Here is a 27,295-nt window from a genome sequence, read left to right on the forward strand (position 1 = left end):
CACCTGTTCTCTGCTGCATTTCAATAGTTTTTATTGTTATTATTAAGTCCAGATCTGCGCCTGGTTCTTTTATGCTGAAATCACAACTTCATTTCTTTATCTGTTTATTTTCTTTGTTTTTATTAAGTCAATTTTATCTTTTTTTTAATCTTGTTTGTATTTTTTTCTGCACCTTGCTTTAATATTTTTACGTTTTATGTAAAGCACTTTGAATTGCCTTGTACATGAAATGTGCTATACAAATAAATTTGCCTTGTCTTGCCTTGCTAGACAACAGTTCTAGTTCTTTATTTAATTTTTTATTTAATTTGATTTCTTAAACATTGCAGTTCACGCTAACAGTATAAGTTCCAGTCACTGTGTAAGCGTGTAATTGCATAACCTCCATGTGTTTTTTAAAGGAAAATCTGTGAGCAGTTGAATCTTAAGATGCATATGCTCTCTCTGAGATAAGTTTTATGAGACTGGATCAGAAGTTTGCATGTTTTAAATATAAAGTTAGCACTGCAGAATCTTGAAGAATCTCAGTCTGCTCTTTTATTGGACTAGATCTGCAATACTCGTGTTTTCGGTGGGGTGGATGATCGGTAAAGTTAACTGCCTTGTCATCTCTTTTTGGAGCTTGGCTCTGCCAGACAAACTTAGTTGAATGCTGCTTTCTAGGCTCTAAACACACACCACTGACTTTCTGACCGTCTAAGATTTATTACCAAGAAGCAAAGTTACAACAATGAAATAATATCCTTATTTTTTGTGCTGAATTAATAATAGATGCTGCTGCAATTTGAATTCCCTCAATGCAAGATAAAACAAAGTCTTAAACACAGCAGTTGTTCACCAAGAGTAGGTGGTAAATTTGCTCCTTCAAACTTTGGATAATTAAATAAATCTACAGTTGAACATTCAACACACATTGGTAATGACTCCTCTAGAGTGCCTACAGTTTAAATTGCATTTTTAGATATTACCTTGACAGACTCATATTATTCTCTCTAATGTGTCATTGAGTGAACATTATACAAAGATAAAACCATGCCACAGCCTCCTGTGAGGAATCGCAATGATTATGACCTGCTAACTCCATCTGTGCTTTGTTTACTGCTCATAAGGGCCCCGTGGTGAGTACCCGTGGTGAGTGGGCCTCTGCACCTACACAAGCAATCTTTGATAAGAGGTAAAATTATGCTCATGTTCTCGAGATGAGGTGAACTAAAAACACAAATTGCAGTCTTGTTTGGCGCTGTTGCCCCACAGAGAGGCCCATTTAAAAATCCCTTACAAAAGACACAGTGGTAGTGTTTCGCAAATTCATTTCCATTTGCCTTCAGATTTTTAAACCATTCCCCAAAGGTCACCCACAATAAGACTGGAAGCACAGTCTCTTGCAGTATTCACAAAAAAACACGACTTTTGAGAATCCGATTGGGAAAAAAAAGGAAGCTTGTGGTAAGTGTTGGTCTCTGAACTCATCAAAAAAGTCAAACACCTGCTGCTCAACATCCACTGCTTCTTACCCAGAGCCACTCTGGCTGCTGACGCGTCATAGTTTATCCAAAAGGAGACCCAGGAGAGGATGGTAATCAGGATCGATGGCATGTACGTCTGCAAGATAAAGTAGCCAATGTTCCTCTTTAGCTTGAAGCTCAGAGACAGTCGCGGGTAGGCACCTAAGGAGGGAGAAGACAGAAGAAAGAAGAGCATCTGAAATCTCTGGGATACTCTGAAAGGTCTCGGTGCATCAAACGTGTTAAAGCTAATTCTAAACTAATTTTAAAAATGAGAGATTTGCTTTAAAAAAACATCATTTAACTTTTGCTGGAGAGCATGCAGGGACACCTTGTGTTTTTGTTTCAGTTCCCATGACAACTCCAACAGCATGGGTTGGATTTATCACCATGGTAACAAGTATCCCCTCTGCAACACACACACACACACACACACATATCTGCAACCCAATTTTTTGATGATGTGTCACAATATTTAGGATGGTGATGAAAATTTCACTACATTTTGATCTCTCATCCACTTACATAATTCATATGATGACTCTGAGGGGTTTAAAATATTATAAGAATACCAGCTTTGTAATAAATACATGTAGCAGTGTCTTTGATGCTTTATAAGTCAGCAATTTAAAATTGTCATAATCTGCTACGAGACAGACTTTCACCATAAATTCCTTCATGAACTGGAATATAAATAGTATCTGTGTGTGTGTGTGTGCACGCAATGCTGATTTTATAGACGTGTGTGAGTTCCCATTAATCTTGCAGCTTTATGTCTCTATACGAACTGTATCCATGGCTCGTTACTCCCACTATTCTTAGCTGTTTTTCCATTTTTGCTCTAGATTGGAAGAGAAGTGGGGCCCATTATGGTGTAATTTCCACTATGTGGGTTTCAGCCAAAGCTACTTGTGGTGAGCGTGGGTCCAACCCACTGCACATTCATGCATACTGTTGGACAGAGATAGATCCACTCTGAGTAATAAAATAACACCCATTTTGATCAACATTCACAACCGGCTGTGTGTTCCAGTACAAAAAAAGAAAAGGTTTCATGTTATTTGAAAAACAGGCCATTCACAAAAATGTTATCTTCTCTTATTGACTGACATGAGCAGGTGCAATTTGTATAATGACATCACTCATTATTATCAGTTCATTTATTTTTTAAATCATGGACACCCAAAAGTCTAGTCTATATAACTTAGACTCCCAAACTAACATGGACATTAACGATTTCAGCCATTTTATTTGGGTGGGATTTAGATTTGTTCCTGGTCTCCAAGAGACCATCTGTGACTTCCTAACGGTTCATTTATGCTCAATGTTAATTTTGGGCTTTTTTCAGTAGGCTACATTTTTAAAGAGCTAGGGGATGCATACCGAAATGCATTGCATTATCTATTTTCTTTGTTTAATTTAACTAAATATGACTAAATGTAAACAGTTGTTGCAAATTATTTTTCCGTTCATAGACTCTGATTTATTGACCAATTCTTTTGTCTAGGTCAAGGAAATTCCGTGTTTAGATCATTAAAAAAGAGATGCGGAGTGAAGACTAACACTTATTAGCATATAAGCCTATTAGTTGGATTAAGAACTGTCTACCTCTTTTTATCAGCTACACTGAAATGTGAATATTAAGGAAAAAAAACCAAAAACATTTAATTGGAAACTAAGGACTGTCCACACAGGAATAAGTTTCATTTGGACATTTCATCCACACAGAATTCCCAAACAGCAAATCTTCTAATATGGTTACCAAGGTGAATAGCAAATAGCCTTCCATGCTCTAAAACTCCTCACTTAAGAATTACTCCAACAATACATCATTTATCACTTTGGGAGATCCTGTTATATTTGGCTCTTGATTAACAGTTCTAGCACCACTGAACAAATTTGACATATGCTTAACATATATTAAAGTGTGAAAACAGGAACAGACTGTGGCACATCTTTAAATAGTCCATTCACTCTACTTGATGCAGCTCCTTCAGACTAAGATGGAACAGGATATCTCTGCAGTAATAGATGTGGAGGTGGCTTAAGAAAGGAGGAGGCTGAGGTATCCTAGTGTGTAGGTGTAGAACTGTACTGGCTGTAACTGCTACACCAAACAACATCCGTGAGTGGGAGGAACACCATGTGTGAGGCCATGAAAGAGAGAACAAGAGAGAGGGGGAAAAAAAATTAAGTTGATGATGACACTACGACTACCGAGTCTGAATAGTGGATCTACTAGTGTTCTTTTAGTTAGTCTCTTTTGTCTCTCTAATAGCAGGGTTCTTACGGTGGGTTTGAAAGACAAATTTGGCCATATTTTGGTATTTCATTCACTGACCTCCACAAATGCACCAGTTCTTCTTTAAGGGTATTTTAGCCTTACCCAGTTAGAGTTAATAGTATCCAAAAGGTTCAAGTCTATTTTTGTGCATGCAATGCAGTACAGTTAATGTGTGCTGAAACACTAAGAGCTAGTATGCTAACAAAACGGTTGTGACCTTTATGTCCAGTACAGATGGGGCACCATCTGCTGCTGCTGCTAAGCTAACATACTGCTAACGTAAAACCGTCTGTGTTCATGGCGTCATTCTTTAAAAATCATCAAACACAACTTCAAGACCTTTTCCAATTATTTAAAAATGTCAGGTAAAAGCAAAAAGAGGGTTTTCACCAAGTCTATTCACTGTAATGATCCAGTTAAATATCATCGCCTTAATTGGCTAGCTACAGCTATTGCTAATTCATCATCAGGAGGCAATATTGTTGACAAGCTCAGGTATTTTAAAGGAGAAGGGCTCATTTGTACACTTTGCAACCTTGTGAAAAAAGGAGAAAAATAGATTTTTCCAGCATGAATTAAAGGCAGATTTGACTTGTTAGCATATTATTAGCTTATTAGCCTCATGAGCTCTTGTCTCTGAGTGCTGGATGAGTCGTCATTTTCTCTTCATACTTGTCCAGAAATTTCCTGCATGAAATAATTAAAAAAGACTACCTAATAACACCTTTTTGGCATATGACATTCAGAACAAAACACATATTACATTTATTTAAACATTTGTCTTGAGTTCCTGGGGAAATAAAATTCAGCCACAGATTTGCCTCTGCCAACTGGTTTGGGAAATTTTGAACTTTAAGTAAAGTCAAGTGGAAGCTGGGCAATGTTTTAAGCTGGCAACAGGTTAACAGAGTAAAGTTGAAGTATTGGCAGGCATCAGAGGGAATGGGCACCATCAGGTTTTTGAAAATGTAAAAATTGATAGTAGTGCAGTACTTGCCTGGATTTGCAAAATGGTCAAAGGTTAATTGCAAATTACATTAGAGCAAAAAAAAAAAAAGAAAAAAAAGAAAAAAAAAGAAAAAAAACTTATCTATAGCATATATTTACTAGCCAACAAGTGTCTACCTTCTCTACAACTACTGATTTATCAAATTGAAAACTATACTGTGACCATGGCTTCAGGTGTAATTTTTTATTCTACTGCGTGCCAAACATGAGTGGGATTTCCTCTTGAAAACAAAGTATTTATCCTTCTGTGTATAGGGACCAAAACTGCCTATTAATGAATTTCCAGTGCTGCATTAATTAAAAAAAGAGGACTTTCAGGGCTATTTCTCACAAGCTGTTCATAAAGTATTTCATGTTTTCTAAAACACACAAACTTGAATGAATATTCAAGGCCAACTGTGTGAAATTGTGCAAAAACTATCAAATATACATGGTACTAAATATTTAAAGCTATTATTGAGGCTGCCCTTACAAGGTGAAAATTACAGTGAGGATGAAGACAGTAAATCTGGTGATAGCTGTGATGCTGATGTACAAACACACCCTTAAATGTCACTACACACAGATATGTTGTCTGGTCATGCATGTATTTATAAATGGACATGCTGACTGCATGTATGCACACAATCATCAGTGTTGGCATGTGTGTTTACATGAAAGTAATTAATGTTGTGTCCTCTTTCCATATGAATATGTGATGCCCAGAATTCTGGGTGTATGATAATTGGCAGCCAAGTATATTTTTAACAAGCAAAGAGGAAAAGTTAAACTGACAAGAGTTGAAAAGGGGAGAACAAGAAGTGACAGACACAGAAATGAGATAGAAAATAGGGATTGGGGAAGTGGAAAAGAGGGAGGGATCTAAACCTGATCATTAGCTAGCCATGCAGGGAGCCTTTGATGTGCTTCACACATCCTGCCAAGAGCAAGTGAACAGACCACTGGACACTAAACTTCAATAGTCTCCACCCGCAGGGGACAAGCCGCTTCTTCCTAACAAGTGCACTGTGGTGTGTCCTCCTGGGTACGTTCACATGTGATATCACTTAAATACACTCTCATACAGTAAACAGCTAGGAATGATGGTAAATGCAAAGCAGCATATGTGCTACTTTTATAGATAAAGGCAAACATGCTGTGAAAATGAGGGCAAGAAGGAAGGATGCAGCGGCTTGATCAGCAACTCGGAGACACATTTGTGGGGAAGCTGAGAAGAGGGGGAGATAATAAAAAAAAAATCACAGTGTCGCTGCAATGGAAATGTTAAAAATACCCAAAAAGCAAACAAAAGAGTGATTTACTGTTTCTTTCAGAGCAGGCATGACATGCCCTCTTGAGCATAACTTCTGCTAGAAACGATTATTACTAAATGTCACAGCTTTTATTTTCCCACCACAGCCTTGAATAGTGGCTGCCAAGAATATATGGTGATCAGTAAAAAATCCAGTAAAGACATATAAAATCTGGCAAATTTAGAACTTGCTCATTGCATATTAGTAAAACCCCTGTGGGGAAATGGGGGATTGCTGAATAACTCCTCTTCACTGCTCCAACACATTAATTACAACATGAAATGTGATATGGTGAATGTTTTTCACATGCGGCAACTTGTCACATTGTCTTAATGTGTCTCCGTGTCTCCTAATTACTTGCCCCAAGAGATGAAGAGCTCTACAGAAAGTCGCTGTTGTGATCCTATAAATAACACTTGATTGATGTGTTTTGGAACACCAGTAAATGATAACGCCAACGTCAGAGATTTAAAGGCCGTTTACTTGAGGATCTAGGTTTCATTGGGGGATTTGAGGACAACTTGAGTTCAAATTACAAGTTTTTTGTAGCATTTATGGGTTTGCCATCATATTTTGCCATGCCATATTTAAACAAAAATTATTCATAAGATATTTATTTTTAACATAAATAGTGGAAAATTGCATAAACATAACCCATTTTCTCACAAACGAGAAGTGTATTTTATCTTATCTAAGAGTTTTCAGGATTTGTTTTTTTGCTGCTTCTTTATTTGGCAATTTGAATAAATCTGAAGTGGGCGGAGCTTCATCCTTTGCACTAAACATTTAAATCAAATCTGCTGACAGTTGATTGGTTGTTTATGTTGTCGGTGCCTTGATCCAGTACTATAGAACGACACCCTCAATGTTCAGTTTAAAATAGATGAGCTAAACGCTTGAGACAACTATTTGTATTCACATGACTGTCTGAGTTCTGTGTAACAAGAAGTGGTGCTCTACCTAGCTAACTGTGGAGCTTTGTGGCTACTATGTTTTTGATTCCATGAAAATGTCTTACATTTGTGTTGTTATTGTTTAGTCAAAGGTTCAAATTGTAAACTGACTGAGGTTACTTCAGAGTTCTTTTTAAATCAAAAAATGGTAATGCAAGCCAAAGATTTAGGATCTTTCTCTATTAGCTTCTGCTATTTTGTAGGTAAATGAAATCTTATGGGATAATAAAAGCCATCAAGATTGCAGTTGCTAAGCATTAGCGCACGCAAACACATGCGTTAAGCTAATTTCAACATGAGCTAATTCTTCTGTTTTCATTTATCAAAATTCCCTATTATAACAGTGACCGACCCAATCCTTTTTGATTAGGGATGTGACTTTAATGCGTTAATTACGATTAATTAATTACAAAAAAAAATAATGCGATAAAAAATTACCACATTTAATTGCAGTTTGTGTTCCAAACAATGCAGAACATTTGTCAGGGCATGGTTTCCGGTACACTGATAAAAGCGACATACATGTCAGAGCTTGGGTGCTATGTTCAGTGAGTTTTCACATATATGCCCTCAAACTCTGCTTTCGGAATTTTCCAGATGTAGAAATGACGTCCAATATAAATATCAGGAAATCCAACTTTAAGCAGATGTTAATGTCTGTGGTTCATTGATTCAGCAGATTGTGAGCATTCTTGGTGAGAACATTAGCTTTTGGTCTTAAATTGTATTAGCTTTTAATACTCCCAATTAGGGCTGCAACTAAAACGACTAGTCAACCAATCGGATTATGTATCTCAAGATTATTATAAATGGATCTTATTTCACTTTCAGCTTTGAAATTTTGCATAGGGTTGTTAAGTCTGACGTGCCTCCTCTTTAAATGTTCGAGCATTGCAGACATACGTCCGTGGTACACAACGTCCGATTTAAAAAAATCACATGTATTTAATTTATTTTGTAAGTTTAACGTGAAGTTATCCCAGACTTTTAACGTTCTCCACCGCCGTTTTCTTCCCTAGTCCGCCACCATATTTTTCCCCAGGTGGACTTCACTGCGCATGTGCAACTCTCAGCAGAGATAGGATTAGAAGACGATGCCTCACTCGGTATTTTTTTTTTATTTTTTATTTTTTGCCGACAATAGTCGACGGCTAAATTCGTTGTCAACTATTTTTATTGTCGACTATTGTGGACAACGTCGACTAATCATTGCAGCCCTACTCCCAATACCATGAATACCAGGAGAAGCCATGATAAATGTTTTGCCACTTACGGGAGACGTCTAGATGTGACAGTAGGCCTGTCACGATAACAAATTTAGCTGTACGATAAATTTTCTCAGAAATTATCGCGATAAACGATAATATTGCGCAGAGCGCTAATGTGTCATTTTGAGACCATTCTCAACTAATATAGTGACATATGCCGTAATAATGCAAGTACACATTTTCAAAGGTCAATAAACTAAATAAATAAAAGCGCCTTTTTTACTGTTGCATCTTCAAATAAACTCCAGACAAGTAGACAAGCATGCCGGTTTTAATGACGAACCAAACTTCAGCACTTTACATCGAACAAAAACCCGTGTTCTTCTTCTGCTCTTCAAAATCTACTGCTTGTGAAACAAAGTCATTCTGCCCTCTGTTGGCCTTATAAGTAACTACAACCCAGCAGTTAGCTGGGATACCACATTCACATACGCCGGGACACCGGCCCAAAAGTTATGCGGCCCACTGGGAATCCTCCCAAACCTCTCGATTAGCCGGCATTGCTCTTAATGTGTATTTTGTCATATACGGTAGTATATAGGCTGATTCTATTTGCGTAATGTGCCTGCGGATTACAGGGGTTATTACGGTAGACCAGGAAGTGGGGGCTTTGTACTGACGTCGTAAGCTAGAATGTGTGTGTTCTGCTTACATGTGGGAAGCAGCGAAACAATAAAAGAGGAGATGCTTGCATCTATTATTTACATATTTCAGCATGAGAATCGGAGGTTTAGCGCGAGAGCGTGAGAAGCCACTTAAATACGCAAGTCTCACGGCCATTGCGTGTTGGCAGCCGTGCAAAACAAATGTGGCTTACCGGCTCGTGCTGCAACATGCTGCAGTCAAGTGTGACACTAGAGAGATCACTCCGCAAGAAACCAGAGCGTTTAGTCGAAATACTCCATAGTGAAACCTATTGTCATACACAGTCTATGGTAAAGGGGGGACGAAAAAAAATTATCGCGGCTGGCAAACTTATCGTGCTCTTATTTTCTTATCGTTCAATTAATTGACTTATTGCTTATCGCGACAGGCCTATGTGACAGTGGTGTTGGTGCACTCCCTCTATAGTCTTTAGCGGTTCTTTGAGGCCTTTAGGGTATTACTAAGCTTGTAACAAATATTTTTAATTCTACTGATTGTTTGTATATATTGCTAAAGGTAAAAAAAGTACCTGAGGAAGCCAGTCAGTTAAAATCATTCAGTCCATCAAATGTTGCCTCAAAGGGTCAAGAACCACCTGAAAAGGGCATCATTTGCTTCCTGAATTACACTTTGTTTTGGTCGAGTGCCACTCTGGCATGCTTGCATCAACTGCAGCTACTTGAGGGATACTTCAAAGGCAGCTTATTTCCTCATTTCAACCCAATTAGAAGCTGACAAACACAACTGTGCCTCTGAGGATTTAAGACCAACAGATCAAGATTTGGCACAGTTTTATCTGCTACATAAACTGATTAAATAAACAGCTTCAAAACAGGCCATCGCTTGATATGTGCAATTTCATGAAAAAAATATGACAAGCACTTAACTGTCCTGCTCAGGGAATTCAGATTGTGGATGTCAAAGTGTTACAGTCTAGCATTTACCTGTGGAAAACACAACGTTTCTGGACACCAGTTTGTAATCAACGATGGAGAATTGTGGCAGCTCGATGCGCGTCACCCCCGTTACAGCCGTGTCGCCTCCTTTCCAGTAGAACTCGATGTCATCTGTGGTGTAGCCATCTGCAGAATAAGGAGCACACATACACCAAGGTGTAACCATCTGTCAAACCATCACAGGAGACGAAGATATGCAGCGTTGTGGATTATCCAACTGGGCTGTCATTTGGGAAGAAGAGAAAAACATGTTTGAAGTTGTTTAGTTTTGAGGACCTCATACCTCATCAGCCTAATACAAAGATAACTTACAAAAGCTTCCTTCTTACACTGAATCTATCCTATTGTATAACTAGGACTTAGGTATACACTTTAATTTCTGCCATTAACTTGGAATAACTTGGCATGCCAGGATGAATTGAAGGTTTAAAATAAAAACATATGGAAATATCTGTAAAAATGGACTGGAATATGTTCCAAATCTAACTGTTAGAGCCCTGTACCTGTTAAGCTTCTGCTTCAGTTTTGCATGCCCATGACTATCTATTAGAATATCTTTGAAAATACCAACTCTGATAAAGTGAAAAAGAATTAAATTGGAGAGGTTTTAGAACAGAGAGTTCAGGCAAGGTCTCCAAAATGGCCATCTTAACATAGTTAGGCATAATTTAGCCAATAGGTGAAGCTTTGGTTTAAGAAAGTTTAACTTATATTTACTCTGATCACTATTTGAACAATATGAAAATTGTACCACTAAACTGCATTTAATGGGGTCATGATAGCCAGGAATAACAAATACTAACATACCTTTAAGAGGAGCTGCCTTTGGTAGTCCCAGTCTAAAAGGGTTCATTAAACAGTTTAAATTTTCATTTGGAATTAATTCAAGACCCTATCGCTCATTTAATGGCTTGGGATTGGACTACCAAGGCCTTCACCAAATGCCACTTAATCCATACCACACATCACCCTTATGATGCCCTCTGCAAGTGGGGGTTCCACAGGACAGTAGTCCTATGCTGCTCCCTGTGCCTGACCCTACGCCATAGGCAAAGACTGGTCTACCAGGTGGTTGTTAATACTCCTATCCCCCCAATGTTTGTCTCCAAGATGAAACTTTGATCCCTACTGAGTTGGACAAAGTGTCTGGGTGCCTTGTTGGATTCAACACAAGGGATTTTGATTTGACCTTTGTCTCAGGTAGAGGAGTTAGGTCAAGTTCATGAAGGAGGGTTTGGATCAGTGACTGCAGTGATGCATAGCTTTTGATGTCCCTGCCCTCAAAGGGAAGCAGTTGAGGGAATTTTGGGCATCTGGTTTGGATGTCCACCGGATACCTTGAAGGTAAAGCAATTTGAATATGTTCCACCTGGCAGAGACTCCGTGGAGAGATAGAGTCCTGGTCAAAAGTAAAAAAAAAAAAAAGGGTGGGGTCAGGTGTTCTCCCCCTCAGGCCAGGATATTCCAGATTAATGGTTACATATATCTATGAGATTTATACATGGTAATAGTAAAAGCCCAATAACCTTTACCAGAGGTCATTTCTAAATGTTGCTATGAAGGGAGCTCTCATTCATTCATTCATTCATTCATAAATAAATAAATAAATAAATACCTCTAGATGTCACCAAGGTTATCTGAAATTGGATTTGGAGTCTAAAAGTTAATAACAGAACAGAAAGCTCAAATTATAAACCGAATATCTCCATGTTTCCTCCTGTTAAAAGACCTTCATTGGAGCACAATATTAAGTGCACAGAAAAAGCTCAGCAGTTTTGTCCGCTCGAAACCCAGTTAAATGCTACAGAACATAAAGGAACAGCCATGTGTAATATTGTTTTATTCATTTCACACATGAAAAGGCACTGAATGGTGAGCCCTAAAGGCATTAAGCCTCTCTACTCACAGCTCTCTATCTCCAGGGTGCAGTTCTGTTCGTCCAGTGGATACCTCCTGAGATCCATCATACATGCTGCTGTTGTAGTTATCCTGAGAAAGGAAACACAGATGGAAAGAAATAGACTTCATAAACTTAAACTGCAGTGAAATACACATAGACAGGAAATGAGCATGCATGTAAAGAAAGGCTCATTTCTAATGGTATTAAAACAGCAATGCAGGTAAGTAGTCACCCAGGAGAATAAGGTACCACTACTGGGATTAGATTAAAGCATTAGGATGAAAGCACTTCACATCATCTATCATCTTTAAAGGAAACTAAATATCTTTTTTTTTTTCTTTTTTCTTTCTTTTTATCTTTTACCAAGTTCCTTTTTTGGTTTCATATTACTGGAGACTATTCTCATTGTTATCTTATGACAACATTACTGCACCCTCTGACCCCAAATTCTCAAAATGATGACTGCTTAGCTGCAAACATAAATCAAACTGTAGGTCACTGCTAGACCACCAATCCACATGTTTGTTTTAGCATCAGTTTATATTAAATCATATTAAGGCAACTCATTTTGGCTGGGTCACAAGGAGGTACCCCTTTGTTTATCAGATGCTCAAGCAACAACAGATAATCACACAGTTAAAATAAGCAGCAAAGTGAAATGCAAATTCAAAGTGATTTAGGCTAAGTTTGGCCTGATTAAAAGCTGGCTGCTTGGCAGTTAGCCACCGAATGTCTTCATCCAGTTAAGACTCAGATGAGGCAGTGGAAAGCCATTAGCTAATATTATTATACAGCTAAAATTACAGCAACGTATGGGGCTTTCAAAACACAGATGTATGGTAATAATTGTGACACATATAACAGAAAATAAATCATGCAGATCATTTTACCTAGGCTTAGACTTACTATGGCTTATCTAAAAGGCTTGTTTAACACAATGCTCATTAAAAATCCATTTTAGGATCTACGGTTTTTGGCACTTGCACACGTTTTTGCTAAAGCTTTCTAAACACCTAAGTATCTACTTAACTTTTAGGAAGCATTCCCTACATCTACCACATATATATATATATATATATATATATATATATATATATATATATATATATATATATATTTGGGCAGTGCGTAAAGGAGTCCCATTGGTAGTATTCACATTCAGTGGCTGTGAAGAACATAAATAAATTGAAAGAAATGAGACATAAGAGCAAAAAATCAGTCAGCATTTCTCTCAACTGTACTTTTCTTTCAAAAAAACTAGTCCATGTATTTGTTCCATAAAGATTAGTCTACTAAAATTCCTTATTCAATTCCTTTTTGATAAAGCTTGTAGCTGGCCCTTAGCCATCCTTTTAGTTATGCTACTATAGGCTTTGACTGCTGACCAATGTCCCATGATGCACCGAGCATTTCTCTCCATTTCCCTCTCCTAACTCTTTTTGTTCACTATGCATAAATATATGATAATATTTGTGTAATTTACTTGTGTGTCCTTTTTTCTTTCTCAGCAGGTATTCTCAGCTTAGAATTATTGTGCTGTTGACCCCTCTTCTATCCTCTCCACAAATGGTCACTTAGCCTGAGCCTGGTTCTAAGAAGATTTTCCCTTCATGTTAAAGGGGAGTTTTAATTGGACTGTAATTGGACTACAATTACCTTTATTGAATTGGACTGTCTGTAGAAAGTGCCTTGAGATGACTTTGGCTTTGTCAATTCAGTTCAAAACCTAAATTGAATTGAACTAAATTGAGTTATAATTGAATTGAATTAAAATGAATTGAACTGAAGTGAACTGAATTGAGTTGAACTGAATTAATTTGAATTGATGTTGCACTAGGTTGTTTTTTTGTAATTTCATTTTAATGTTATAACTTTTGCAACCTTTTAAGTCATCAGTGAGCAATGCTAACCTATTTTAAACAAGCTAAGACAATGATGTCTGCTAACATAGCCAGCTATAGTTCCTATTAGCCAGTGCTAAAACAACGTCAAATTTAAAGTCATGGATAAACAACATACTGTATTTATTCAAAGAACTGGATTCTAAATATAACATACAGAATGAAGAGCCTTCAATTTGAACAGAGTAACAAGCAAAATCAAATTAGAGGTTAGCAAGCAAAGCTTGACAAACTTGCTAGCTAGCTAAGCTGAAGTTTCTCAAATCATTACTCAGCATTTAATAATCATTGGAAATGGTGGCAGCTTACATTACTTGATAATTTTAAATTTAGTTTAGCTGATTATAAAACTCTGGGCTCAGATTATAAATTGTTGTTTGTCTCTGCTGATGCAAACGAGAACTAGCTAGCAGTCAGTTAGCTAAATTGATGCTTATGTCATGGTTATAATGATGTAAAATACAGGACTTTGCAGAGTGTAACACTTTTATAAAGTGGCATTTTTAAATACAATGCTCTGTGGTAAAATAAACCTTTTTTATAATTTAATAGCCTTGGTTAATTTGCCCTAACTTCCCTAGGAAAAACATACACCCACACAAATATGGACTGAATTTCTTAATGCTGTTTTTAGCCAGATTCTCAACATTACCTGACATTCATTTATGTAACAGCTCATATCACAAACACCTGTCACACATCTCCCTCTTCCTTTGATCTCTGTAAAGCATTGCAAGGTCTAAAAGTAGCCCATAAGGCTAAACGCTCTGAACTCTACCTGCATAATCAAGCATGGCTGTTTGACTTTTAAGTATGAACGCTGACAGATGCTAATGCAAGTATGCAAGTACACATTCAAACAAAAAGACACACATGTGTATGCACACACGTTTTGCTTTGCAGTCTAATGTTTCAAAGCTTACATCCATATTCATAGTTCACGCAAAACTCCTCTGAAGCTGCCTGTCGAAAAGATCAATGGAACATTCAAAACAAGGCCTACTTGAAACAAATATCAAACGACAGCTGGAAGCTGAAGTTTGCATTGTGCATCATGTCTAACCTGTTCTTGCTTATTTTGCCGTAATGCCCTTGAGAATGAAACATAACCCTCTAGCAGCTAAGTGGGGTGTAGCAGAGAACTGCTAGTTTCTAAGATTGCAATAATAGGGTTTTAAGCACATAGATGTATCCTGACACTGGTGAGCATTTTGACCCAGAACCCTCCATTTTGTTGCCTGTTGTGGGGAAAAGTATATAATTTAACAGATGAGGCAAATGTTAGTCTGCAATTTCAACAGATCCAATGAAATGAGCAAGACCAATAGATCACTTAATACTGAGTTGTTTTTAAAACTCATCCTAAACATCTAAATATCTATGCTTTTTGGTGTTTTTCCTTTCTGTCAGTGTCATATATATATTTTTTGCCCCCAAAGAGCTCACCATTAGATTGTAAATATCATACCTGCAAACTCAAAAGTTGCAAAAAAGGTGACAAACTAAACCTTTTTGTTGAAAGATTTTGTGATTTTAACATATAAACTAAGCATTCTGGTGTCTATGAGAAGAAAATGAAAGTGAAAAGACATTTGCTTCAGATCACAAAGTACATTTATGAAGTGCATGTGCTGAAAAATTTTGAATAGCATTTGGAAAACCTCGCTTTGCCAGTTTTTTAAAAGTACGGTGGCAGTGGTAAGCTGTGTTGGACTCCCTTCACCTGGTCTTGACCTCAACCACTAACAGGTCCCGCTACATTTGCACCTCAGCCCATAATCAAGCTGTGTTGAATAAATAGCATCTTCCTCATTAAACTCTCATACTGGAAAAGGATTGTCCAAATATAAGGTGGGCATGGGCTTCCTTTCCATGAGCGTAAATTTTTGCTGAGGCTAACGTCAACTGCATTCGGCTGGCAAAAGGTATTGCATTAAGCCAGACACTAGTGTGTGTGTTTTCATTTCCTTTTAATTTTATGACAATAACATAAAATCCGATAACAATACAGAAGCAGTGATGATCGCCTTCCCAAAATGATTCGCTTTGTACTGAGGGACATTGTAGGCTAATGTTAACTGATGTTAGCTTAATCGCTATCAAGCACATGGAACTTTCATTTATAAAGTTTAACATGTTGGGAAAGTAATGTTAGAGAAACAGATCACGACGCTCTACACAATATTAAGTAACACAACAGATTATACTGTTGACAGATAACGAGAATTTTCTCCAAATAACCGTTAAGTGTCAATGACGTGAAATGTCGTGGGCAGGGGAAAAAAACTATGCTGTCATTGATGTATTTCATCAAAGATGTTTTTTGTGAAGATGATAGCATCCCCAATTTTTTCTGGAAGTCATGTCCCTCCCAAAATCAAAAACTCTTCGGATCTATATGATTCACTCAATTTCAATTCAAATCAGCTTTAATGTACAGTGCCAATTTACAACAAAAGCCATGTCAGGACACTTTTCAGACCAAATCAGTTCAAGCCAATTCATTGCTACACAGTGTTTATACAAGTCTATTCATAGGAAATAACATAGATAAGGAAACCAATGGAAAGCATCAAAATGTCATTTTTGGATAAAAAAAAGAGTAACTTTTTGCCAAAAAGCGACAAGTTTTCAGGTAAAAAACACTCAAGAAAGCAAAATGATCCTAATAATATTACATTTACAACAAAGATTGAATGAAAAATACTTTATTAATCCCAAAGGGAAATTCAATAAAATTGAGAAGATAAGCAGACAGTCTTAGAACATACCTGAGTCCATAGAGGACGGTTCCATCAGGATGCAGGCGGATCATGCGGTTTTTCACCGTAACTCCGTGGACGAAAGATTTCTTGTCATTGAGGAAGTAGGTGTCAGGGACCCAGAGCTGGTCAGCAACCCTGTTGTCCAGAGTCAAGTTCAAAGGTATTCCAACGTAAGCTAGACGCTTGTCCCTCCAGTACTGCTGGAAATACATGGTCAATGTGTAGTCCTGTGGATAAGAAAAAAACAGAATTAATCACATTTAATAAACTGTGTTGATTCCACAATTCATACACTAAAAAGGCTGCACCAGCCATTGAAGAGCATCGTTAAAGGCTGTGAAATATTCCCTGCTGTTTGTGCTCCTAATATTTATGACATGACACAGCATCCTACAAGCTGGGTGGGGTGTGGGCCAACTGGTTCATAGACTGCAGCCAAATTCTTTGCAGGGCCTTTGCCTTCCCTTTTGGAGATACAGTAACTCATACAGTAATGGGGTATTGTACATTAGTGGGAAGGCTGACTCATCTAGCTTGTGTGAGTTTTGTTTTTTTTTCCCATAAAAAAAAAGTTTCCACCTGCTATTCAACAAATTACTCTCCCTCAGTTTATTCCCAGTGATTTACAAAGTTCATCTGAAGCTTCATTTCATTTAAATGGACTGATGCAGTGAATTAATGTCAGCTCTTCCCCAATGGTTGGTTTTGTTTTTAATGATGTTCCACTGAAATGCCAAACTGATGTTATTTTTCTCTCCATTTTAACTGATGAAAATTTATGCTTTAAGTAACACTTCACTGTGCAATCCTTAAAGGTCATACCTAATTTGTTATTTTACAAGGTATTTTCCCATTACTCAAACACAATCAAAATTCAAAGTACTAAATCATGAAGGCTCCACTGCTGTATGTATGAACACTAAAGTCTTTTTTTCTCAGTCTTTGCTGCATTAGCAGGTCAGGCATTAAGTAAAAGTCATATTTTTTAACCTTTAAAAGACCATATTTAACAAACTTAATCTTCCAAATAAAACATTTAGCTCCTAAGTATTTAAACACACCATGTTCAGTCAAATTAATCAGTTAAGTCAAAAGTTTCTCAATGGATGTTGTAGCTGTTAAGCTTTAATAGATTTCAGGGATAATTTTCTAAATTTACTGGCTTCATGGCAGTTTTCACTTGTGGTGTTAAAGTAAATCATTTAACATCTTAAGCCCTGGCAATATTCATAGAAAAAAAAAAAAGAAAAAAAAGCCTTAAAACGACATGCTCAAAGTAAATGAAGTATTGCTCCACAATAGAAAGGTTCATATTTATGTTCTTGGTGTCCATGGATATCTATGGACCTCTGAGAATGTATTTCAAACGCCAAAAGATCTGTCTCTTACTATGCCAAAGTAAATGCCAATAAAACAGAAGAAGAAGTAAAATTTCTATCCTTGCCTGTTTTTGCCCCTGTTTGGCTCTTTTCCACTGCCAGCCCTTCTCTAGCTTTCAAGTCCCCAGTGCTTTTGAAATCTCTGACCTCATCCGTAAATCCAAGCCCACCACCTGTTACCTTGATCCCTTCTCCACACCCTTGATTAAATCTTACCTCTTCTCACTGCTTCCCCTCATAACTGCCATTATTCACTAGTCGCTCACCACTGGTATCGCGCCATCATTATCTAAAACTGTATCTGTCACTCCTCTGTTAAAAAAACTGGTTCTGATCCAACCTATTTTAATAACCTCCACCCTATCTCTCCAAAATTCTTGAAAGGATAGTTGCCACTCAACTCCACCCATACATGTCTCAAAATAACTTCTATGAGCACTTCCAATCTGGTTTTCTCCCCCGTCACAGTACAGAAACAGCCCTCATAACAATTTCAAATTACTTCCTCATCGCAGCTGACTCCGGTTTACTCTCCATTTTCATCTTTCTTGATCTGAGTGCAGCCTTTGACACAATCTCTCAGTCCACTTTCCTTCATAGACTCTTCCATCGGTATCACTCACATTACCCTTGACTGGTTTCACTCATATATCTCAGGCAGCACTCAGTTCATACATTTAAAATCATTCAGATCCAACCCCTACCCAGTCACTACAGGTGTGCCCCAGGGCTCTGTCCTGGGGCCCCTTCTCTTCTTCATGTACCTGCCTCTCATTGGCCATATATTCTGCAAATTTAACATTAATTTTCACTGCTTTACTGCTTTTACCCAGCTCTACCGCTCCTGCAAACCCAACACCACACTCCCACTCTCCTCCCTCACCTCCTGTTTATCTGAAATAAAAATGTGGTTTAACTCAAACTTTCTGAAACTAAACAGTGATAAATCAGAAATTCCTCTAATTGGAACAAAACTAATGCTATCCAAAGCTGTCAGTTTCTCCGTGACCATTGACAGCTCCACAGTCTCCCCTTCCCCTTTAGGTTAGTATGTTTTGTTTGTACAGTGTTATTTCAATCTCACATCAATAACATTACCCAGTCTGCATATTTTCATCTCTGAAACATCAATCGGCTCCATCCCTCCCTCACCCCCCATACTGCAAAAATCCTTTTTCACAGTCTTGTTACCTTGATTACTGCAACTCTCTCCTGTTTGGCTTTCTTCAAAAGTCCCTCCACAAGCTTCAACTGGTTCAGAACTCAGCTGCTCAGATCATCACTACAACCCCCTCATATCACCATATCACCCCCATCCAACAGAAAATCCACTGGCTTCCAGTTTTTTCCCATATCCAGTTCAAACTGCTCCTCTATACCTTCAAGGCCATCCATAACCTCACCCCTCCATATCTATATCCTCCACATTGCCACCCCATCTCGTTCCCTTAGATCTTCCTCCTCCATACATCTCACTGTGCCCCCTGCCCGCCTCAATGCCATGGGGAGCCGAGCCTTCAGTTGCTATTTGATCTGGCATCACTTATCTAGTATTCTATTGGCTGGAGGAGGTTTGACAGACAGCTCATTCATCAACCCAAGAGAGAGGAAAAATATCCAAGAGCAGAAGTTTTGAGAGCAAAGAATGTATCTGAGTGTGAGGGAAAGAGACCAAGTTTGAGCCTAGGAGATTTGAATCTGCAACACTAAACTTAGGAAGAGGAGCAGAGTTTTGAAAGAAAGAACGATTTATTTGAGAGCAAGAAAGGACTTTCTGAGTGTGAGAGTTCTGAGAGACAAATCAATCTTGTACAAATCGAACAGTTACACATTTGATTAAAGACAGGGAAATACCCCCGTACTTTCTTGTATATAGCGGCTTGCAAACACAAAGCATTAATTATTGAACACATACACAAACAATGCTTCAAATAAATGCAAAATATTTGAGGCATTTATCAAAAAAAAACATACTGCATGTTCACATAATTAAAAGAATCTTTTTGGAAGGGGTCTGTGATTTATTTATCAGACCCTTTGATGCTTTAAGGTGGCTTTAACAACTTAAATCTAGATCACCTAGAGCGCTCCTGATAACCACAAAAATTTTTATTGTATCTGAGCGCAACATGGGGATAGGATGGGCAGGCGTTGCATTTATTTCAGTTTACCTGTCACTTTTCATAATTTTATCATGGAAAAAAATGGTCAAATCAGCAGATAAAATTTTTTATTATTTTTGTGCATTTATGATTCCAATATGTAAATAAAGGGAGTCGAAGAAAGATAAGCTTTAGGTTTGGGCTGTGCTGAAATAACACTTAGCTAAAAAAGAAACATGTGTATGGTAAGCATTTTTTAATATGGTATATCAAAATCAAAATCAAAAGTATTTGACAACTAAAATAGACTCAGACCCTTAAGGGTTAACACCTTAATACCTGACAACTATTGTTTACAATTATATTAAAAACAAATTAAATATGGTAATAAATAAATAGAAAACACAGCCTATTAGTCGCAACAATAGGCATCAAGAGGCCAAAGAACTCAGTAAAAGTACATGTACTTATTACATATGATTTCTGTCCACTCACTTGCATGTACAGTACTGTAATGGATCAATGAAACCGAAAGAGTTGTCTGAGTCTTAAAAGCACTTAATAAAAAAGCGATTCAGGCCGATTTGACAGGTTGTTTTCACTTAAAATATACAGCTTTATGTGGTTACAGTAACTTAAAGCAGCAGGACATAGTTATTTAATTTAAATAAGAGACCAAAATTTAGTGACATCTTTAATTTGCACAAGTTCATTTCTGCTATCTGTTGTATCCCTTTACAGAAGAAACCCTTGCCATCTGGCACCAAAGTCAAATAAAGTCCAACTAAATGGTGTTTGTACGGTTGTGTAAGTAAATATTTTGGTTTTCCATTTATTCAAGTAATATTTGACCAGAGCAAGAGCAGCACCAGAGGACAGAGGCCCTCCCTCCTCCTTTCCACACCACATAATCCACTTACCCAAGCTAACAGTCTCTCTCTTCTATTCCTGCTTGCACCTCTCTCTGTATCTGCCTCTCTTTCTCTCAGGGCAATGCCATGATCTCCCCTCTGCCCGCTGTGGCGTTGAAATAAAACCAGCCTGCACCAAGCTGGCGCTGGTAAAGGCACACATGTTCCTGTGGCGCTGCAGTATTTCAGCTTAACACCCAACACAAACCAAAACTAAAAAAAGATTAAAATGACCACTGCAATGAGCACTGCTTCCCAAAAATGTCCATATGTGACAAAGCTGTTACATAACTGAAGTAGTTATTTGTCTGTGCACAGCCTGGAATACTGTGTTACTAATGCTTACAAAACATGAGAGGTTTTGCATTTTCATGAGGAAAAGAAATAAGAGGGGGGAGGAAAGAAATGATGCAAATTCAAGCAACCTTCTGAATGTTAAATCATCCCTCTCTCTCTCTATATATATATATATATTTTACTAATGCTTCAGATTGGGTGATATTTTGGTTATCACCCAGATTTGTGAAGTGGAAGATCTTAGTCAGCACAGGATCCAGATTGGTCCCACAGCATGACAAGGAAAGCAGATTGGCACTAATCCATTAATGTATAGTGATGGAAACATGGCATATTTGGTATCCTGCAGCCCCCAAACACTGCCCAATTGTGGTAATTATAAATCATGTGGGAGGAAATGTCTGGTTTTACTGTCACAATTGCTTTTTCTAGTACAACCATTATCTTCCAATGCAAATCATCCTTTCAAAGCTTTCCATTTAAATACACCACATTATAGGATTCATTGGCAGTTAATTCTTCATCCTAAACTAAAGTTGGCTTTTCTATAAGTCCATGGCTTTGTATGGTAGTATTACAAACACATGGCTCAACAGGATTGCATGATTAATGTGTTCCCTATTAATTTTAGATTAGGCTGAAAATCCATGGTGGATAAGGAATTGGAAAAGAAATAAACGTGTAATGGTTTAAATGGTAAAATCTCCACATTGTCTTAACATCTAAACAAAACACAAAAATTATATAGGAATGTAACAAGAACATGAAAACAGCTCTGTCCACTTTAGACCATCTGCTAACTTCTCCACTTGAAGCAAACCACAAAAACATATGAAAGCAGGTAGCCTCCAGATTAATAGATCTATTACGTATGAAAGATATTAAATATAGAACAAGTTAACCCTATTTTTTTTTCTAGTGTACGCCTTTGGTGTCTCCGTGTACCCCCATTTGAGAAGCCGTGTTCTAGAGTCAAGTAGGTTGAAATATAGTTTGATTGAACATCCACATTCAGATGCCTTTAAACTGTCCATGAAAAACATTGCCTTTGGGGTTTTAATGAACACCTTTTCAATGGTGAACCATGCTGTTTTTTCAATGTGCTGTAATGGAAAAGTGCTCACTGGGGGGAGAAGTCCATTCGCTTTCACTCGCCTTACAGAGACAGAAAAATAAATCCTTATCAATTTAAAGAAATTTGTGACATAAAGCATAATAAATGTTGTCAGTCACAGTCCCATTTAAGTAGTTGCTGTGGATTGATTTCAGCATGCAATGTGAGTTAAATTTGCTGTATGAATCAGTGCTGAAGTCTCGTCCTCCCCTTCCTTCCCTTACCCTCCGTTCCTTCACCCTTACATCCTTACAACTGACTAATGTCTTTCATGCTGTCTCGTTTTTGACCCTCACGTCTCCTCCCTCCTTCCTCCCCCGAAGCCCTGACTTCTTAAGAGTTTCTCCTCGAGTAGTATCATGCCCCAGGTTTCCATCTCCCGTCAGCAGGTGGGCAACTCGGCGAGCGCCGTGTACTACATGAATGATTTAAATCAACTGTGTAGCCTGTGTAAACATGCAGCCAAGGAATCCTCATCAATCTTGCATGGAGGTAATCAAAATGAATTTCAGATGAGAATGAGCACAGCTTTGCATTACCTGCCCTGAAACTGAGTTAGTTTGAGCTCTGGTTTCCCATGAACTAGGACTATACATTATTAATTATTGACATCTCCCCCAATTCCCACAACTCACAGATTTACCACGACTGTTTGTTGTTATTTTTTTTTTAGCTTTAACTTTTACAGCAATAATAACGACAGTGACCAGTGGAAATGATTTCCAGCAAGCCTCAATTATTCAATTAACTGGAAGGGATAATCACTTCCATTCAGGGTCTGTAAGAATTCTGATAAGCAGAGTTTTGGCTGTGGACTGACCCACATTCAATTTAATCTTTCACTCTCTGCAGTACTACCACTCTGCTGCACTATGTTGAGATATAACCGCCACAATCAAGAAAATGTCCTGTTTGTCACTTGTTTACTGTCCCTTTTATGTTCTCCGACTAAAGAGCAGCACAAAGGAGCGGCAGAGAAATTGTGTTAATAAAGTCAAATGAAAAGACGACTCAATGTCATGTCTGACGCATATCAAAGCCACTTCTCATGAAAAATGTATAACCGTAAGTTTTTACCCAGTTAAACTTTGCATTCTTGGTGCAGAAAAAGGATATGTAACCACTATGTACTCCATATGAACCCTGGTTTGGTAAAGCAATTTAAGTCACTTCAATGTAATTTGGGAGCTATCCCTCGGGATGGCCCTGAGGAGGTATATCACCGCAGTGCGGGGGAATCCCTCAGTGGGTTTGTATCCCCCTCCTACTGCTGCTATAGAATGGTAAAAATAGCCATGTCCCTTAGCCTAAAGATGAGGTGGTGATTGAATTTGGCTTTTTCCTCTAAATGACAGTATTGGCCTTCAGTATATAGAATAATTTCCTCACTGTCTAATATTTTATGATGTATTGCCTCATAACAACAAAAGAGGGGGAGGACAGAAGGGAAAGAAATAGGATACAAATAATGTACAAACATTTGTCTTCCCTATGAACAGCCTTTATAGCTCTGGTGCATGTATTACTGCATTCATCTCTTGATGAATTCTTTAAAGGATTCTGCTATGTCAGAAATCATTGTACCAATCTTGGCTTTGTCAATGTAATCCAATAAATGGGTTAAGAGCAAGAGCGTTTTTTTTTTTTTTTTAATTAGGTCCCAGAAGTGTGTCATAAGCCTAAATAACAGATGCTGCTTGAAAAGGCAGTAAACAAGGGCGAAGCATGTTTTTACAGCCAAATATTTAGTATCATGTAAGACAGGCCTGGAAAAATAAACCAAGAACATAAATGTTACCTGTTAGGTGAGTAAAGCTTGTTATATACTCGGTGAGAACAGAGAACCACAAGTTCGTTTTGGCCCTGGTCTTTCATACTTCACAACTAACTTCATACGCGATGGAGCACGGAGTAATTTGCGTGTTTGTGTGTGTGTCTGTGGGGCGGGGGGTTTATCCATGTCTTTATGTACAATGTACAACTGGCTTATATCATACATAGGCAGGGTTGTGCATGCAGCGGTGTCGGTGTCTTTATCTACCACGTGTTGCATACAATTTCGTACATTTTCACATCCTTCACCAGTTGTTCCTTAAAACGATCTGTTCAAACTTGTTGAAACTTGCACAGCGAAAGAGGTGCCTTTCTGCTTCACGTTTTTCCACATTTACCATGCCCACCTCAATTATCCGACCTATCACACTGTTGTTCTCGGAGGCCCTACAAGAACACAGTTCTATTCACTGATATGGACAAAAAGTTACAAGAACTACCAAACCAGGGTCACGAGAACAAAATTATGTCATTTTGTCCTCAAGAACAAGAACAAAGTTCTCAGTTCTCGCAGAGTATGTAAGAAGCTTTTGCCATACATGAAGGGTTATTCACACCAGCCCTTCTTAGATGAACCCTCGTTCATTTGCTTGTAAATTCCAGTTCATTTGGGGAGGTGTAAATACGCAACAAAACTCTGATACACATCAAAGATGAAAACTCTGGTTGGCCTAGAGCTGTAAGTCCTGTTAGCTTAAAATGGAAGTCACCCTGCATTAAAGTCACACTATGTAACTTTCCAACCTTAAAACTAGATGTTCGTGACTCGCTTAACATTAATTTTGCACATTTTTGAAACCGCTGTTGCCCGACAGTGCTCCAAGGCTGAGAAACTGCACCTGGCAACTTTTGCTTCCTGGAAACAGCATGATGTTTTGCTTAACACATTGCGTCACACGGTAGCAACCGGATATCAACACACCAGCCACTGTGAATGCACATTGAGGTTTGATTCAGCAAAGAAATACAAGAGATAAGATGAGAGTCAGCACTGGACTGACTTTTACTGTCTGGAGAGAGCTCAGAATTAAGGTAGGATGCAAAATGGAGCTCGAATTAGCTGTCGACACAAGAAAAAGGTTTCCCCAAGCTGAGGTTCCTCTTAAACAAAGGCCTTGAGGAAAAAAAATGCTGTTATTCTTTTGTTGTAGCCCAGGTAAATAGAAGACATTTCTCTGTTTTTGCAGAATATGCATAGACCTTTACTCCAACCAAGGAGCACCAAAACATCAGAAAGAAGATCAAGGCTTTCTGGTTATCTCATAGTCATCCTTACCAATCAATGCACAGTGCTTACAGCATGCATTATCATCGGAAGGTGCTACTTTAGCATTAGCATCATATAGCTAGCTAGAGTAAAGTCTGTCTGTCGACCGGTAAAATGAGAAGCCTATGCAGAAGTGCAAAAAATTGAAGTTCACCCCTCATCCGCTAGGGGCTGGCTCTAAAACAGAGTCAATCCCCATAGACTCCCAAGTTAAAAAGACCAACTTCACAGCAGAAATAAACCAGAAAGCCTGGTACAAAAAAATAACATTTTAGGATTAATAGTTCAAGTTTATCTTCATGACAACTGTGAGGGGGGGTGAATTAATTTTTTTAAATCATCCCTTTGGATGTTATTTAATCTTGAAATTTGCCATAATTAGGGGCGTGTCATTTTGATTGACAGGTATCCAATATCCCAGCAAGACAAGGCAGTTTATTTGTATAGCACATTTCATGTACAATTCAAAGTGCTTTACATAAAACAAAGGCTTTACAGATATTCAGAAATAGTAAAAGGCATCAACACATAATCACAATAAAATAATACATTACATTAAAATGATTAAAAGCAAGATAAGTTAAAAAAAAAAAAAGTTAACATGCAGATTTCATGCATAGGCGCATGAGAAGAGAAAAGTTTTTTAACCTGGATTTAAAAATGTCTACATTTGGGCAAAGCTAAATCTCCACTGGCAGTTTGTTCCACTTGTTTGCAGCATAACAGCTAAATGCTGCTTCTCCATGTTTAGTCTGGACTCTGGTTTGGACTAGTTGACCAGAGTCTTTGGATCTAAGAGCTCTGCTAGGTTTATATTCTACAGATCTATTCTGGGCCTAAATCATTCAGGGATTTGTAAACAATCAGAAGGGTTTAAAATCTAGTCTGTGACTGACTGGAAGCCAGTGTAAAGATTTCAAAACTGGTGTGATGTGTGCAGAAGGGAGGCAAGAAGGGAGAGTGCAGCACAAACACGTTTTTTAACCAGCTAATGTGGGAACTGAGGTTTAAGTCTGTCATTGTGCTTTTATTACAATCTGTATTATCATTTATTATTATTGATTAAAAGTTAACAATAACCCTACTAGACACTGCTGGTAGAGCTATCTACTACTTACCACACACTAACTTGTGTCTAGTCTAGGCCGCCTCATTAAACATTTCCTGGATAAAAAATTTATTTAAAAACGTTTAAATTTTGTGTTAAAAAATGTGTGTCCTCATCTGTTTTTGTAGTCTTATAAAAATACCAACCCCTTGTGAGAACCAGTCTAATACTGAATATAAAAAAGAATGGCCATCCAAATAACTACCTTGTGATGCAGCTTGAGCTTAATGAGGGCATTTTTACAAGCTACTGTATATGCTGCTATATGCCTAAAATCATGTAACTTTAAGCCGCTTAAGAAAGAATTTGATCCCTTAATAGTTGTCATGAACAGGGAATTTTGCTTTAGACACCAAAAGAACCTGTAAATATGTTTATTTCTACTATTAAGTTAAACATTTAACACTCTACCATACATATGAGAAAATATTAAGCAGAGAGATGAAAAAACACTACCAATAAACAGGTAATGCTTCTCCATTTCATATCAGCATATATTTTTTTATTCCCTGCTTTCAACCTAATGCTGTACCTACGAGGGTAAGTAGAATCAAACTGTGGACTGATGACCTTTGCAAGAAGCACCATCATAAATCTAGTTTATAGTTTACCTGAGTGTTTGTATTTGCTGCATTAAGACTGCTTCAGGGGCACCGAGGAGGGAAAGGAGGGCCGTTCTGTAAGCTTTACATCCTCCAAGCCAACAACAATGAGACCGTAGCGTTACAAGTCCCCACCTCAAATAACGTGTCCTCTCAATGGACTGGGATTGTAAACCAGGAAGTGCCCTCTCTTCTCACTCTAAAT

General features: G+C 37.9%; 1 protein-coding gene across 2 annotated transcripts in view; it reads right to left on the reverse strand.

The window, feature by feature from the left end:
- Positions 1-27,295, reverse strand: part of LOC121635443 (gamma-aminobutyric acid receptor subunit beta-3-like) — a 49,111-nt gene that overhangs the window by 13,020 nt on the left and 8,796 nt on the right. For both annotated transcript variants that reach the window (XM_041978580.1, XM_041978579.1), the window contains exons 4-7: positions 16,484-16,704; positions 11,818-11,900; positions 9,900-10,037; positions 1,515-1,667 (exon numbers count right to left, since the gene is read on the reverse strand). In XM_041978580.1, the coding sequence (XP_041834514.1) occupies positions 1,515-1,667; positions 9,900-10,037; positions 11,818-11,900; positions 16,484-16,704 (595 nt within the window). The remainder of the gene's footprint in view (positions 1-1,514; positions 1,668-9,899; positions 10,038-11,817; positions 11,901-16,483; positions 16,705-27,295) is intronic.

The sequence above is a fragment of the Melanotaenia boesemani genome, chromosome 24 (assembly GCF_017639745.1).
Source record: "Melanotaenia boesemani isolate fMelBoe1 chromosome 24, fMelBoe1.pri, whole genome shotgun sequence".
NCBI lineage: Eukaryota > Metazoa > Chordata > Actinopteri > Atheriniformes > Melanotaeniidae > Melanotaenia > Melanotaenia boesemani.